This window comes from Crinia signifera, chromosome 2 (genome assembly GCF_055691185.1).
Source record: "Crinia signifera chromosome 2, ASM5569118v1, whole genome shotgun sequence".
Classification (NCBI taxonomy): Eukaryota; Metazoa; Chordata; class Amphibia; order Anura; family Myobatrachidae; genus Crinia; species Crinia signifera.
The window spans coordinates 53,036,544-53,051,982 of record NC_139218.1 but is presented as its reverse complement, the minus strand read 5'-3'; the positions used below and the strand labels follow the sequence as shown (position 1 = coordinate 53,051,982).

The 15,439-nt window shown below is 39.7% G+C and overlaps 1 protein-coding gene across 2 annotated transcripts in view; it reads left to right on the top strand.

Annotated features, from left to right (window-relative positions):
* The window catches only part of SMTNL2 (smoothelin like 2), a 77,770-nt gene that overhangs the window by 40,198 nt on the left and 22,133 nt on the right, over nucleotides 1-15,439 (top strand). Inside the window, exons 2-5 of one of the 2 annotated variants that reach the window (XM_083172110.1) lie at nucleotides 9,440-9,527; nucleotides 10,090-10,290; nucleotides 12,765-12,824; nucleotides 13,617-13,683. In XM_083172110.1, the coding sequence (XP_083028236.1) occupies nucleotides 9,440-9,527; nucleotides 10,090-10,290; nucleotides 12,765-12,824; nucleotides 13,617-13,683 (416 nt within the window). Of the gene's footprint in view, nucleotides 1-9,439; nucleotides 9,528-10,086; nucleotides 10,291-12,764; nucleotides 12,825-13,616; nucleotides 13,684-15,439 lie in introns of both variants that reach the window. The other variant, XM_083172109.1, reaches the window with a different exon arrangement.

Here is a 15,439-nt window from a genome sequence, read left to right as displayed (position 1 = left end):
AAGCTATAAAATGTAGAAATCCTCTATTTTTATTGCCTTCTGCAACTTGAGTAAGGTTTTTTTTTTTTGTCTGAGATCTGCTCTAGGGATGCTGTCGACCATTGATGATTCAAAATCATTGATGGTTAATGGCCGGTGTCAAAAACATTTGCCATCGATGGGGGAGAACCGGATAGTTTCCCTCCATCGATGGTACAGCAAAACCAATGTTGCCAATGCTCCGCCCCTGGCACCTGTGAAGACCCGCCCCTGTGTTTTGATTGGTCCACAGAGCCAATCAGTCCAAAAAATATGGATCACCAACAGGGACAGGCAGTCTTCATCTTCCTAAAGCAGCTTCACTGGTCCTGGCAGCTCTTATCAACTTGAGTGACATTATTGGCCTAGTCCCAGTGTATTAACTCCATCAATGTACACTGCGGTTCTGCAAAGAAGGTCTATAGGGCACTGTGTGCACTGAGGGAAACCCCTGCCTCGTAATTTGTCATTGTGCAGATGAATAAAACATGTGCTAGTGAATACACGTAGTGGAGTAAAACCATTCCACTTGTTTCCTATGTATTATTCAGATGGTTGTACTTGTATTACGATGTTATGTAGCCTGGCAGCTCCATACACCGGCATGCTCAGATTCCATGGGAGGAGGCGACCGTTCCGCTTTTGTCCACCCCATCAGAATCCGCATATTAAATCTACCACTTCATTGAACATTATTGCATATAATTTCCCAACCTCCTCCATTAAAGAAAAAAACGAAATGGTACTGCGCTGTGCTTAATATAGTTTAAATTTATTAAAAATTAAGTTACAAAATTATATAACAATATTAAAAAAAAAATTTTTATAGTGATATATTCAATGTGGCCAACATTGGGACAAACAAGACTAACAAACATAAACTAAAAAGCAGGTTTCCCTCAAAGCAGACCCCTTGCAGGTGTTAGTGGGGGTAATTAGTAGCAGCATGCGGTTAATGGCAATTTTGGAAGGTTAGAAGCAGTTTAAAAGTCATAGGTATACTCCAAGACCGGTAAGATTTGTTAAAGGTAATCCTTATGCCAGTTCAAGTAAATTCAGTGCACAATTATAAGTATACTTAAGTGGGCATCCGGACAAGCAGCAGGGAGCTTTGTTTGTAGTCTCCTATATGGACCTCTCCGACCACCGATTATCAATTGTTTAGTGGTCCTATCTGAGACTGGTCCAGTCGTGCTGTCAGCAGGTATCAGCTTTAATCCCAGTCCTCTACGCGTTTCTCCGCCTTTAATCACCGTCAGCGGCTTCCTCAGGAGGTAATAGTATGTAGCTCCGTTAATGCCGTTTTTATAGCGGTTACTTCCGCTTATCTAATTGGCGCGCATGCGCCCGTCATTGCGGGTCGCGCCTCGCTTTGAAATACGTACAGTCTTAAGCTCTTATTGGTGTTCTTGCGTGTCAGGTCTCCATTTCATATTGAGTCTGGTTTGGTTGTTATTTAACGTCATTAGCTGTGTGTACGTCTCTGCGTATCAAGCCTCACTTTGGGGCCCGGCTTCATCTTTATTTTGTTTATATGCTACTATGGTTACTCAGGCTTTCTACGTAACAATATTCAGAGTGGAGTCTTTAGTTTTTAGCATTTAGCAAATGAAAAGCTGTGGCAGCCTGGTAGCTTTTAATCAGATAGATAGTATTTTAGCGTGGATGTTTGGTATAACGGCTACTACATAAAATGTTATGATTCCAGGGATATCTTTTTAAAGGGACAGACAACATTTAACAAATATATACAATATATCAAAATTTACATATATTATAATACAATCATATAAAATCAGATGTTAATATTTAAATTTGATGTATAATATATAATATACACAGTATGTGGGCCGCACCACAAGATGCCTACATGTAAGATATCTTGAGCATAGGAGGAATATTTTGGGAGGTGTAAGAACACATCCGCTTTCAAACCATATAAGAAAATGTCAAAACAACTCCTTAAAAAATATTGAAATAAAAGCCATTGAACAAATCACCTCTACGAGTAGAGGAGGTGATAGGTTTAAAAAATTGTGCAGTAGGGAAGCCTACTGGATCTTCCGTCTTTGCTCAATGACACCTAATGGACTCAATGATGCGATAGAGCTTAATAATGTTTAGTTATATCTTGGAATTGTTGACGTCTTTTCTGTGCATAGGGAGGGGGGGTGGAGGGCGGGAAGGGATTGTAAATTGGGGGTTAGGAGAAAGGGGGGGGGGGGAATTAGATTTGGGGGGGGGGATTTTGGATGTTGGGGGTGGGATAAGTGGATTATGGGTAACAAATTGGTTCAAAATTGAACTAAATCAATGTCCCTATCTTTATAAATTTAATTATGACAAGTTTTCCTATGTCAATATAAATTTCTTCACTGAAAACTAGATTGTGATAAAATTGTCTACATAAAATTATATTCTCTATACATTAACGTTGATGCTTTATGATGTCTTTGATACATGTATAGAAATTATTGAGCTGAATCATGTACCTTATTGTAATCTATATGTAACCCAAGAGATCATTATGGATCATTAGACCTAAATGGGTTTAGTCATATGTAGTATATGCATTAATTATTTTTATTTTTATTTTTATTTTTATTTTTATCTTTATTCATATTTATTTTTATTATTATTTAATATATACATATATATATTTTTTATTTTTATTATTTTTTATCATTATTTTTAATTTTATTATCTATTAATCTTGTCTCTGTATATGCATATATGAACTCTATAATCAATAATGAGATATGTGGTCTATTACTGTTCAGCGCATATATATGTATGTGCTGTGCACAAATAGATTTAAAAAAAAAAAAAAAAAAAAAAAATTCTATCTGCTTGATAAACTTTGGAACTATATAAAATATATACGAAAACACATCTCGCTCTGTGTATATTATATATTATACATCAAATTTAAATATTAACATCTGATTTTATATGATTGTATTATAATATATGTAAATTTTGATATATTGTATATATTTGTTAAATGTTGTCTGTCCCTTTAAAAAGATATCCCTGGAATCATAACATTTTATGTAGTAGCCGTTATACCAAACATCCACGCTAAAATACTATCTATCTGATTAAAAGCTACCAGGCTGCCACAGCTTTTCATTTGCTAAATGCTAAAAACTAAAGACTCCACTCTGAATATTGTTACGTAGAAAGCCTGAGTAACCATAGTAGCATATAAACAAAATAAAGATGAAGCCGGGCCCCAAAGTGAGGCTTGATACGCAGAGACGTACACACAGCTAATGACGTTAAATAACAACCAAACCAGACTCAATATGAAATGGAGACCTGACACGCAAGAACACCAATAAGAGCTTAAGACTGTACGTATTTCAAAGCGAGGCGCGACCCGCAATGACGGGCGCATGCGCGCCAATTAGATAAGCGGAAGTAACCGCTATAAAAACGGCATTAACGGAGCTACATACTATTACCTCCTGAGGAAGCCGCTGACGGTGATTAAAGGCGGAGAAACGCGTAGAGGACTGGGATTAAAGCTGATACCTGCTGACAGCACGACTGGACCAGTCTCAGATAGGACCACTAAACAATTGATAATCGGTGGTCGGAGAGGTCCATATAGGAGACTACAAACAAAGCTCCCTGCTGCTTGTCCGGATGCCCACTTAAGTATACTTATAATTGTGCACTGAATTTACTTGAACTGGCATAAGGATTACCTTTAACAAATCTTACCGGTCTTGGAGTATACCTATGACTTTTAAACTGCTTCTAACCTTCCAAAATTGCCATTAACCGCATGCTGCTACTAATTACCCCCACTAACACCTGCAAGGGGTCTGCTTTGAGGGAAACCTGCTTTTTAGTTTATGTTTGTTAGTCTTGTTTGTCCCAATGTTGGCCACATTGAATATATCACTATAAAAAATTTTTTTTTAATATTGTTATATAATTTTGTAACTTAATTTTTAATAAATTTAAACTATATTAAGCACAGCGCAGTACCATTTCGTTTTTTTCTCTTGTCCAAATATTAGGGGTTCTGGTAAATCCCCCTAGGTATTTGCGGCAGTGCTTAATACCAATCAGCGCTAAGTATCAAACCTTGTTTCTGTTTCCTCCATTAAAGTCCAGGTTTAAGAATATATCCATGCTTGAGTCCAGATAATGAAATCAAATTGACTGAGGTGCTAATTAAGTCACCTGTGTTCAAGCATCGTTATCCTTCACATCTGTACTACAGTAATGGCATTTAGGAACCATTATTGTGATAGAAAATCAATTTCTGTCTAATTTTGTTTGCCAGAAATTGTGTAGTATTTCAAGCATTAATGGTTTATGTACCGTACATTGGGCGGGATTAATAACTCTAACCCCCGCCGCACATCACCGGCATTTGCAGTAACATGCAATTATTAACTCAAAGGCGATGGCCGGCGATGTGCAGCAGGTTCCCCCCTCCCTCCCTGCTCCCTTACCCGGCTGTGAGGGCTCCATTTCCTCCTCCCTGCACCCGGAACCGGTGCAGGGAGAAGGAGGTCACTGGTCCGGGCAGCACAGCAAGAGGCTGCCCGGACACAGGTGAGGCGGCGTGGGATGCGAAGGGAAGCCCAGAGGCTTCCATGGGGTTACGCCATCTAGATCTGGTGTAACTCCTCGCAGCAAAGCCGGGCGGTGGGGCTTTGCTTCATATGAAAATGCGGTAAAAACCTAGAAAACTGGGGTTTTACAGCATTTTTTGTCTGGAGCATCTCGCCCAGTGATGAGCTACTTTTGAGTATCTATCTATCTATCTATATATATATCTATCTATCTATCTATCTATCTATCTATGTAGACTGTGTACTTTAAAAAATAAAATTGCAGAATTTCTCAAGCACATCACTGTGCACACCCACAACATTCTTTGGGAATCTGCCTTCCCCACTACATATTACGTTACCTTTCTGTGATCACATCGGGTTTGTTTGGCCTCCCCTGTGTCATGCAGCTTGATGGTGCTAGTAGGTACTTGTTACTAGCCTTTTGTATACAGTCCTGCATTACCTCCTTTTCACAGTGGTAAGGAAACAGATGTTTAAGACTCCCACCTTCTATTTTGAAATGTATATAAACTACATTGTGTTGCTTAGACTGAAAACACTGACATCTCCCAGTTTACTGTAGATACCATTTCTGCATTTCAAGTTTTTTTGTTCTACTCAAACACAATGGCACCATTAGCATATTTAGGGAAACTTAACGAGCAAACATTTACAGAACTTGACATGACAACACATGGATATACTTATTAAATCAACAAACTGATCTCTCTATATATAGATAGATCTACACCCACACTAATATTAATGATAATAATATTATATTGTGTGTGTGTGTGTGTGTGTGACAGTTTTATAAAATTATATTTAGTATATAATCAATTATAGTGTCCATTCTAGCACCCCCCATCTTTGAAAACCCATGCAGTTCCTCTTTCCTGCCTGGGGTGTCGCTGTCTGCTGTAGAGCTTCTACCATAGGAACAGGAACTGCATGGGTTTTCAAAGATGGTGGATGCAAGAATGAACACCATATTATTATAATGTAATTTGCAAGTGGCACTCAAAGAACATTCATTGTAGTTTAAATAAGTATGACCAACCGTTGATTATATTCAATGTTTTAGTCGCCTTTTATTAACATTTCCCTCGGTGATCAAAGTACAAAATAACAAAACCTACACTTAAATACATATCCTGCTCACCCACATGTCAAACTATACCAGTACAAGACCCGGTGCCATGGCGTCATCACAGCATGACCCGTCACACCAATTCCATACTGGCCGGTGGGGTCCAAGGTGACAGAGCACACCACAAGTAGAAAACACGTCTGCATCGGATATGATACAGATCAGTAGTTCCCAAACCTCCTTGAATCACGACGATGCAATGGAGGATCAGAATGATTTTTTGCACACCACCCCTGGGATAAAAGTTCTTTATTAATACATTTGGAAAAACATATTCTTAAATGAAGTCAGTTGTGCCTACCTGTAATCCTTAGATTCAGTTATATGGTGGCGTACAGTTTTGCTTCTGATTGTCCACATTTGTTATGATATAGGCTCATGGCCATGTTTATTTACATGGTCTGCTGGATACCTGAGTGAGCACCTAGGCAAGTCTTATAATATATAAGGTGGAGTGCTGTTTTTTTGGTATTTAACTTTATGTGCAGGGTCGTTCTACCCAGTATTTTTATGTCCGCCATTGCCATTAGTCAGAATAGCACTGACTACATGCCCACCATGCTCCGGGGGCACTCCCACACTCTTGCGTAGTCACAAGGTGGCCATCCAGTTGACACCCAGAACAGCAATATCACTGACAGGGATAGAAGGGCGCGGAAGGAGACTGCGTGATGCAGCACCTGTGCAGTTTGTTAATGCTCCGTAGTCGTACATCCACAGATCTGGACTTGCTTCCTACTCTGAATCAAGCCTGTACCTTTCAGCCATGTTACAAGTCTTCTTTCATACATTGGAGCACAGAAATTATATTTCATATTTTCTGTATGATTTCACTGGCATGGGCACGGAATGGCCCGGTCTGTGTGATTTCAGATGAGTCTGCGGTTTCATGTACGTTATGGACCTATTTATGAATTACAGGTGCATATTTGGGCAGTTTATCAAAGTCATCAAGCTGGGTGCATGTGCACAGTAACTCTCTTGGGAGAATGCCATCTAAAGAGGGCGCTGGCAGTGGGGGCCAAACTATGTTCCGTTGGTCCTTAATGTATGAGGTACATGCCCCCAGTGCCTATAGATAATGGTTTCCAAGGCCATGCCCCTGATGGCTATATTCTGATAAACATCTGGAAACAGTAGTTTCTGCTTTATTTTTTACATTACAATGATATTTTCAACTTTTGCATTCCTAATGGGCTCCATGTATAAAGTGAGTGAGTTAGATTTTAAGGAAATCTGATCAAAAGAAAGGGGTCTGGTTTCTTAAAAGATGGCATTATTTATGGAATTGGGTAACTATTAAAGGTGTAATTTATTTATTTATTTTTTGCTCCTATATGGTGCTTTTTTTTTGGGGGGGGGGGGTTATTGTAAATTGACCTTGTGCCAACAACAGGCTAGAGTAAGCCTTTAAAAGCTGATGGGCCTGTTTCTCCCGCTCCTGAACAACCCTGAATTCCAGGACGGTTCGGCAATATACTTGTTTACTTCCTGCAAATCCAAGGGGATAAGATACGTTCGGGCCCTGGTTGATAGCACGGCCACAGCACCATTGCCGGCACAAGCTCTGGTAGACAAATATGACCTCCCTGCCTCACAAGCATTGGCGGTTTACCAGGCCCAACACTATGCTAGCTCAGTAATCCGATACTTATCACATACTGATCTCGCAAACAAATTTGATGCGCTGCTCTCTAAACCTACTTCCGGCAGAAGAGCAATTTCAACATACTACCAGACCCTCCACATACCCATTGACCATTCTAAATCACACACTGGCCTGTCCACATGGCTGCGAACATTCCCTCAACTCACACTAAAACACTTACAACGCTCCTTTCTCTACTCATGGAAAACACTGCCAGCTTCAATGTATAGAGAGATGTTTTATAACCTCTACCATAACGGCTACCTCTCCCCACACCGCCGATATTTGATGGGCATCTCAGACACAGATACCTGCCCAAAATGTGACAGCCCCACTGCAACATTTCAACACCTGATGTGTGGGACTGCCCTACCATTAAACATTTTTAGAAACAGGTTCAGAGATTCTCCACCACATTTCTACTGAATCGCCTCACACTGTCGGCAGAATGGGCAATCCTGGGCATATTCCCAATGGGAACGGCAATCCTGCAGGAGAGCAAAAAGATGATGCTTATAATATCAGCGGTAGCCCGCAAATGTATCTTACATCAATGGATCCAAAGGGACCCTCCTTCTATACCTCTGTTCGAGCTAAGCTATTTCACATAATTCACATGGAGTGGGTGGAAACATCCCTCCAAAAAGAAGAATGTACGGAAACGTTTTTCCAAATATGGGAGGGTTTTATAGATTCACTATCCAACGATCTAAAGTCACAAATGCTTTAGTTCCACCCAATGGTACGAGACCCGTGTCCTCACTGGGCCCAACCCGATAGACCTTCCAACAAATATGACTTCTGTGTGAGTGGTGAACTGGCTCGGGTCGCGGCCGCCCCCTAGTTAACATTGTTTAATAGTTGCGTTTTTTGTTTTTTTGTTTTTTGCTTCTTTAAATTCAAAATGTGAACTGTGTTCCCTCATACACGTGCCAGGGAAAAAGAAGGGAAACAATGATGATACGGGAAAGAGAGAAAAAAAAATAGGGAATGTTTCTCGATGTCAATATGTGATTTTCAAAAGTTTTCACTGCAATTGTAAAATATGTTATAACTATGCTCAATCCTTAAAAAAAAGTTATTGGAAAAAAAAAAGCTGATGGGCAAGATGGTTTCCCATCTGACAGATATCTGGCTAATGAAGTAATAAACAGGGCACTTTACAAAGGACCATGTGAACATTGCAGCGTTGGCTGGGTCTGATGAATAAGTTTGATCACCAAAGAGATAACTGATGTATAGTGTGTGTACCAATATACAGTATAAGTGGTAAATGGACCTGGCATCTGCAGGATCACGTCATCTGCCCCCTCCCTACTTGCTACAAATGTGCCTGATGACGTAATTAAGATCATGGTCAGATTTTAATGTGTGTGTTTGTTTGTCTGTGTCTCGCTCCGAGTGTTCTTATGAATTTGACATTGATGTAATTAATGGTAATCTTTAACTGACTTGAGTGTAGTTTTAATTTAATCCCCTCCAGTCTGCTCTGTAAAATCTCCTAAAGCTCTGGCTGGCCATCCAGTGTGAAAATGTTTTGTTTTTTACTTCTAAGCCTGTAAAATCTTACTATTATTCAGGTTGACATAATCTATATGGAAATAAAAAAGGAAAACAATTTAGATCTACTTGGTGCACACCTTGATTGGATTCCACTGAAAAGGGGACTAGGGTTTATAAAAGTTAACCTTTATTTTGACTCCCTAAAAATCAAGTTATCTATAGAGTGCACCAAGTAGATCTCATTCTTTTTCCTCCTTTTTTATTTTCATATTACGTACTTTTGAGATAGGTAGCACCACTCCCAATCAACACTGAGGGAGCGTTATCGCAGCAATATACCTAATGAAAACACCAATGATAGGTGCTGATTAACAAAGGTATCAATACTAATTAGTGCGGATCAAGCCATTCCTCCATACCCCCGTTCCCCCTTTTCCAACATTTTCCAACATGACATAATCGGTACCCTTACGCTGTAAATGTGATTGCTAATCTTCTGCACGGTGGCATATTTACATTATCTCTGGTTTACTTCCTTGGCAGAACGTGATGCCAGAGGCACACATCGATGTTGATGCTACAAAACCAGCCAACGATTCAGTTCTTGAAAACGGACACCAACCACTGCCTGGTAAGGATCTAATAAGGGACAGTGGTATAGAGAGACAATAATCTGAATATTGGTTAAGCCGAGCAAATATCTACCCTAACTGTGTATTAGGTATTGATAAAAATGGGTCCGGACACTACACAAATTGGGTCAGCGAAGCAAGATATTGCAAACTTGCAAAACTTAGAGAAGGTAGAAGACCTTTTGGGTGCACATTAGTCACATTAGTCACAGCCACTAACACCTGCAATCCCGACACTGCTGGGGTCTTGGAGCACCAAAAAGGGGTCGGGCCACTACAAAGTGGGTCAGGGTCCAGGATGCAAGATATGGCAGAATTGTTTAACATAAAGGGGGTAGAGGACATGAGGTTTAAGAAAATAAACCTGTGGTCATTCAAGTAATGCCAATTGCACAACCAAACACCAGGTACCTAGCTAGCTATATATATATATATATATATATATATATATATATATATATATATATATATATATATATATATATATATATATATATATATAGTGCTTGACTAGCTATGTCAGTTTAAGTAATAATTTTGTTTCCCATGCTCATTCAGCAGATGCTGTCTCAGTTGCCCCCACCCCTCCAACACAGGAGCACTCGCCAACCGTGTCAGTCAGAAAGCCACATATGCCGGTCACCGCGGTAACAAAAGGATGTGGCGAGGCCAACTCCAGCACCCCCAATGGCAACCTGCGTCTCCAAGCACCGGAGCCCAAGAGTCCCGTGGAAATTTCCCCAAAACAGAGTAGTACACAAGGTGAGGACAAGAGTATTAATTTATACTGTACATGCGATCTGCGATCTCCCACTTCTATATATTTATCTGCTCATACATTATAGAGTCGGTCTATTGGGCAAACTGTTCTCATACTGCCTCTGCTCTTACTAGACCTATTTAATTAGCTTTATTATGTCAGAATTATTTTTTTCATTTTGTTATGGGTTTTTGGCTTGACTGTTTTTTTTCTAATGGTAGATTTTAATTTGAGTCTTAATCCAATATACTGTATTACTGTGCCATACTGAATGCATCTTGCTGAATTCCAGTTATATAACGTGTGTTCTACTTACACATGCATTACGCTCATTATTGGTCATCGCTAGTATACGTAGTATACTGTATGTAGTTACACAAGTCCCCAGTTTGATATTTCTTTAACTACTTTATTAATATATCTGCCCATTCAAGACACATAATTATGCCAGTTCCAGTGTAACTATTTTTATTATTGTACATTCTCTGTTGTCTTGTCATGTCTTTGATTTCATTAGAAGCTAGTTACCTATCGTTAAATCCTACATAATTGCTGGAGCTATCAATCATGTTTTTGTCCAAAACAGAACATCTGTAGCGGATGATAATTGAAAATTCTAGGAACTGTTGTTAATTAAAAAGTGACAAATTTGTTCATTAATCCCGGGCTGCAGCTGTTCCTGAAAGTTTTTTATATATTGCTCATTGCTGTTGTACACTAAAGCTGAACATTGCCTGTATAACCAAACCTAACACTACTTTTTGTGAGTATTCTGTAAGAAGTTGACCTCTTTAAAATAACCTTACTCGTTAATAATTGGCCTTCATACGCACTGATTTGATGAGGGACCATCCTCTAAGAACTACTGTTAACCTTCATTTAGACTAAATTACAATATTTAGGGGGAGTGGAGGATGTTCATGAGTTTATGTCTTGACTGGACATTTGCTCATTGAAAGCATTATTGCTTTCTCCCACAGCACTGTTAATTACAGTATATCGACACGGTGCTTCACCTTTTGAATGCAGGGAGTAGTAGAGAATCAAAGGTTGTGGCACAACTCCCACTGAATCCATTCTAATGGTACCAATACACAGTGCGATGGTCAGGTGCATTATGAATTTATTTTAGTTCACAGCGTATTGCATGCAGTATACATCGCACCGTGTGTCTGTTTTGCTTGCATAGTACAAAAAGTATGTGCATAGTGTTCATTCTAGCACCCGCCATCTTTGAAAACCCACTCAGTTCCTCTTCCCTGCCTGGGTGTCGCTGTCTGCTGTAGTGCTTCTAGCACAGTGTGGTATATATCACCACTGATATGCAAACCAGACCTGTGCTAGAAACACCACAGCAGACAGCGACACCCCAGGCAGGGAAGAGGAACTGAATGGGTTTTCAAAGATGGCGGGTGCTAGAATGAACACTATATGTAGGTAGTACTTTTAGTACTAGATCACATCGCATCCAGTTCAAGTGCTGCGCTGTTTTAACATATCTCATGCGATTTGAACTAGATTCGATCTAGTAAAAACGCACACCACCCACATATGGCACCATTTGTGGGCACCTATAGGAAGGGCATAACCTTGCTAGATCATAGTCAACTGCTTTTATGTAGGGTACACACCAGGACGACCCGCTCACGATGCATATCGTGAGCGGGTCGTCAGTGTCTCGTCCGACCCGCTCACGGTGACGCGGGGGGGCACGACCCGCTCACGATGTGCACCGTGAGCGGGTCCGATCCGATGGCGACCCGCACCCGGCTGTATGGTCATCATTGAGATCCTACCTGCAGCAGGTAGGATCTCAATAACGACCGACCAACCCGCGGGACCGCGCATCGGATCGGTATCGGTCCACACCAGGTCAGAAAAGGGCCCAATCAGCACTCAATCTACATCCAATTGATCGGAATTGGATCTAGATTGTGGGGATCGGGCCCTAGTCGTCCTGGTGTGTACCCAGCATTAGACTTAGACTCGGCTATGATTTTAAAACATAGGGCCACATCACTGGTCCCGTCTTGTAACTCAAATTATTGACTATTTCATTTGCAGAATAATAATTGTCTTCTCTAAATACAAATATCAACATAGGCGACTGAAGATTAAATAAAATTAATACTTGTAGCTGCTCTTAAATGTGCTAAGTTTATTTGTACACTTAAACGTGAATTGGTTGGTAAACTGTGGCAATGTATCTCATCATTTACTAAATGGTCTACTGTTGTGGACAGCATTTATCGTCCCCTGGTGTAGTCCTTTAGAACTTTAGCACTTTCAGTAAAGAATGTTTAAACGCAAGTATTCCATGACCTGCCCCCTCTCACTCACTGTAATGTTCTGTTGGAGCAGGTGTTGTGTGGATGACATCATCCTAATTTCATCCTTTATGACCTGGTTAATGTTCAGATGAAGTGTTAGTGTCTAAACAGTTTTATTGAATCTATCTGCTTTGTGTAACTGCTAGGTGCTGTCAGGACGTGGAATGCTAGCGTTGTCAGGACAATGGGTGTAACGGCAAGTTCCGGTGAGAATATTCTCGTCTTTCTTCTCAAACTGCTAAATCTCTGTTAGTGCCGTGAGGCAGAGGATTATCTGATGACATGTGAATATAATTATTAGATGTAAACTATTGCGATCACTGCTGATACTTATGGTTTTAATGCACTGCGGGCATTATGGTTCCCAACACATAATCCCAGCAAAGTGATATTTGTATATACTTGTCATTCAGTAACCTTCTTGTCTTTCAGTTTAAATCTCTGGCCTCACAATGTGTAATAGCAATGTAGAGTGTTAATGATGACACATTCCAGAAAATATCACTGACAGTCATGAGAGTAAGAAAAATGCTGGATATATTTATCATTCTCTAAGAATTAGATTTTTTTTCTTGGGGAAAAAAAAAAAACAGTCAACAAGTAAAACAAAGCATAGCTAGCTCATTTACTTTGTCTGCGTTTATATATAACTGTCCAGCAAAAAGTGGTTTGGGGGGTAACCTACTTCAAGTAAATTCCATGCTTTTTTATTACATTATTTTTAATGCCAGATACGGAGTTCATTATTAACCATACATTTTGTGTTGGGAACCTTCGGTCCTCCAGCTGTTGTTGAATTACGCATCTCAGCATATCTTGCAACAATTTCAACATGGTCAAATAGTAAAACTGTAGCAGGGCATGCTGGCATGTGTAGTTTAACAACAGCTGGAGGGCCGAAGAACAGCTGGAGGGCCGAAGGTTTCCCATACCTGCTTTAGCATATTTAGGGATTTTTCTATTGTGTTTTTTTTTAATGATTTTATTGTTATTTTCAGAAAAAGTTACTACTACGAAAACAGCTCAGAGTTACAGTATGACGAATTCTGCAGTAATCAGTGAAAGGTAAGTCCCATTGGTTAGCACCATTCTGCAAGAATTTCAGAAACTCAGAAGATATCTGGAATATTGGCGAAATTTCAAATTTTGTTTTATCCATGTGGATGTGGCCAAACAAGGAGCTACAGCGATGGCTGTCCAACAATCAGTTCTATAACACTATGGAAAAAACACAGAAGTTAAAACTTTGGGGTAGATGTATTAAGCCTTAAAAATAGTTAAACACAAAGGTGATAAATGTCCAGCCACTCTGCTCGTAACTACCATTTTTCAAACACAGTCTATAACATGACAAGTTAGGAGCTGATTGCCTGGATGCTTATCATTTGTTATCACTATCTCGTTTATCTCTTTGTTAAGGCTTAATACATCTGCCTCTTTGTTCCTTATGCTGATTTATACCTTATCACACAGCCACAAGTAACTTGTGCTATATCATTCAAATGAAATGCAAATCGGCATAAGGCATCTGTAGGAAAGAGAGCCTCTTTTATTCCCGAGTGCAGTTTCCAAAGACACTGCATCGGATCACTATCGCGACCTTCAACGGCGTTGGTCGCGGGACTCTGCCAAAGCTTATTCAGACTTACTGACTGTGCCAGTCATCTGGGTCCAGGAAGTCTTATTCATGCAATGCAGACCCTAGGCCCAGGCAGTCCTTAAAAATGGACCCTGGTAAATCCCTCAAACCACGCATGATGGGGTTAAGGGGGTCTGTGAGCCTTATTGCAGGACCCGATCTGCACGTGTGCAGACCCCCAACAATTGTATTCATATTTAAACCAGAGTTTGCATACAAATCCATCTTAATTATAATTAAATAATAATATGATGTACTGATAACGTCTAGGTTCCAGATACTACAGGGCACCTACAAAGGTCAGTCTTGTTGGCATATTTTCCAAAAATCACAATTGTAACGGGGTGCAAATTGCGTTGAAATTTGCATGTTTTGACCTGGCGAAAAAAATTGCATTCAAAATCACATCCAGATGTTTTCTCATAGAAAACCGCAAAATATTTCAAATCGCAACCGAAAATCGCAAAATAATAATAGAGCACATTCAGCCTGGCCAGTTTGACAAAACCATGCACAGATCCGTGAGATCTATGCATGATTCTGTCAAAAAAAAAAAAGTGTGTTAAAATTAAAACCAATGTGAAAACCAATGATTTTTTTTACACCAAAACAGTCAGGCCGCTGACTGTTTTTGGGGGGGTGAGGGGGGGGGGGGGGGTGGTATGGAATCTTTTTATTTACAAAATAATGTAGTGTGAGAAGTCATTGCTGATGGCTTGTATTTTGGTTGTGACCACTCATCGTGATATTCACAGAACATCTAACATTTATTGTAGACCATTTGCCTTAATAAATACAAATAGTTTCATGGACCAATGAGACTTACTCGGCCGTAGTGTAGAAATATAACCTATTAACCAAGAGCCTGCAGGGAGTTCTTAGGAGAACAACACGTTGTTGTTTTTTTTGTTTTGTTTTTCTAAATACTGTGTAGACTAATATATTAGTTTAATTAAAACAATAGTAAGGCAAACTGCACAATAATGGGGGTAAAATATGAAAAAATGTGCAATGTAGCCTTTTAATTATATAATTTTATATTTCTTGGTATGGTGTGAGATGTAATAGGGTCTCATTTTATTTCACTTACTATGTTTGGTGACGGGAATGTGCAAATGTTTTAAAAATTATTATTGTGTTTTTAATAATACATTTGTGGGGACCCCTCCTCCAATACGGGGG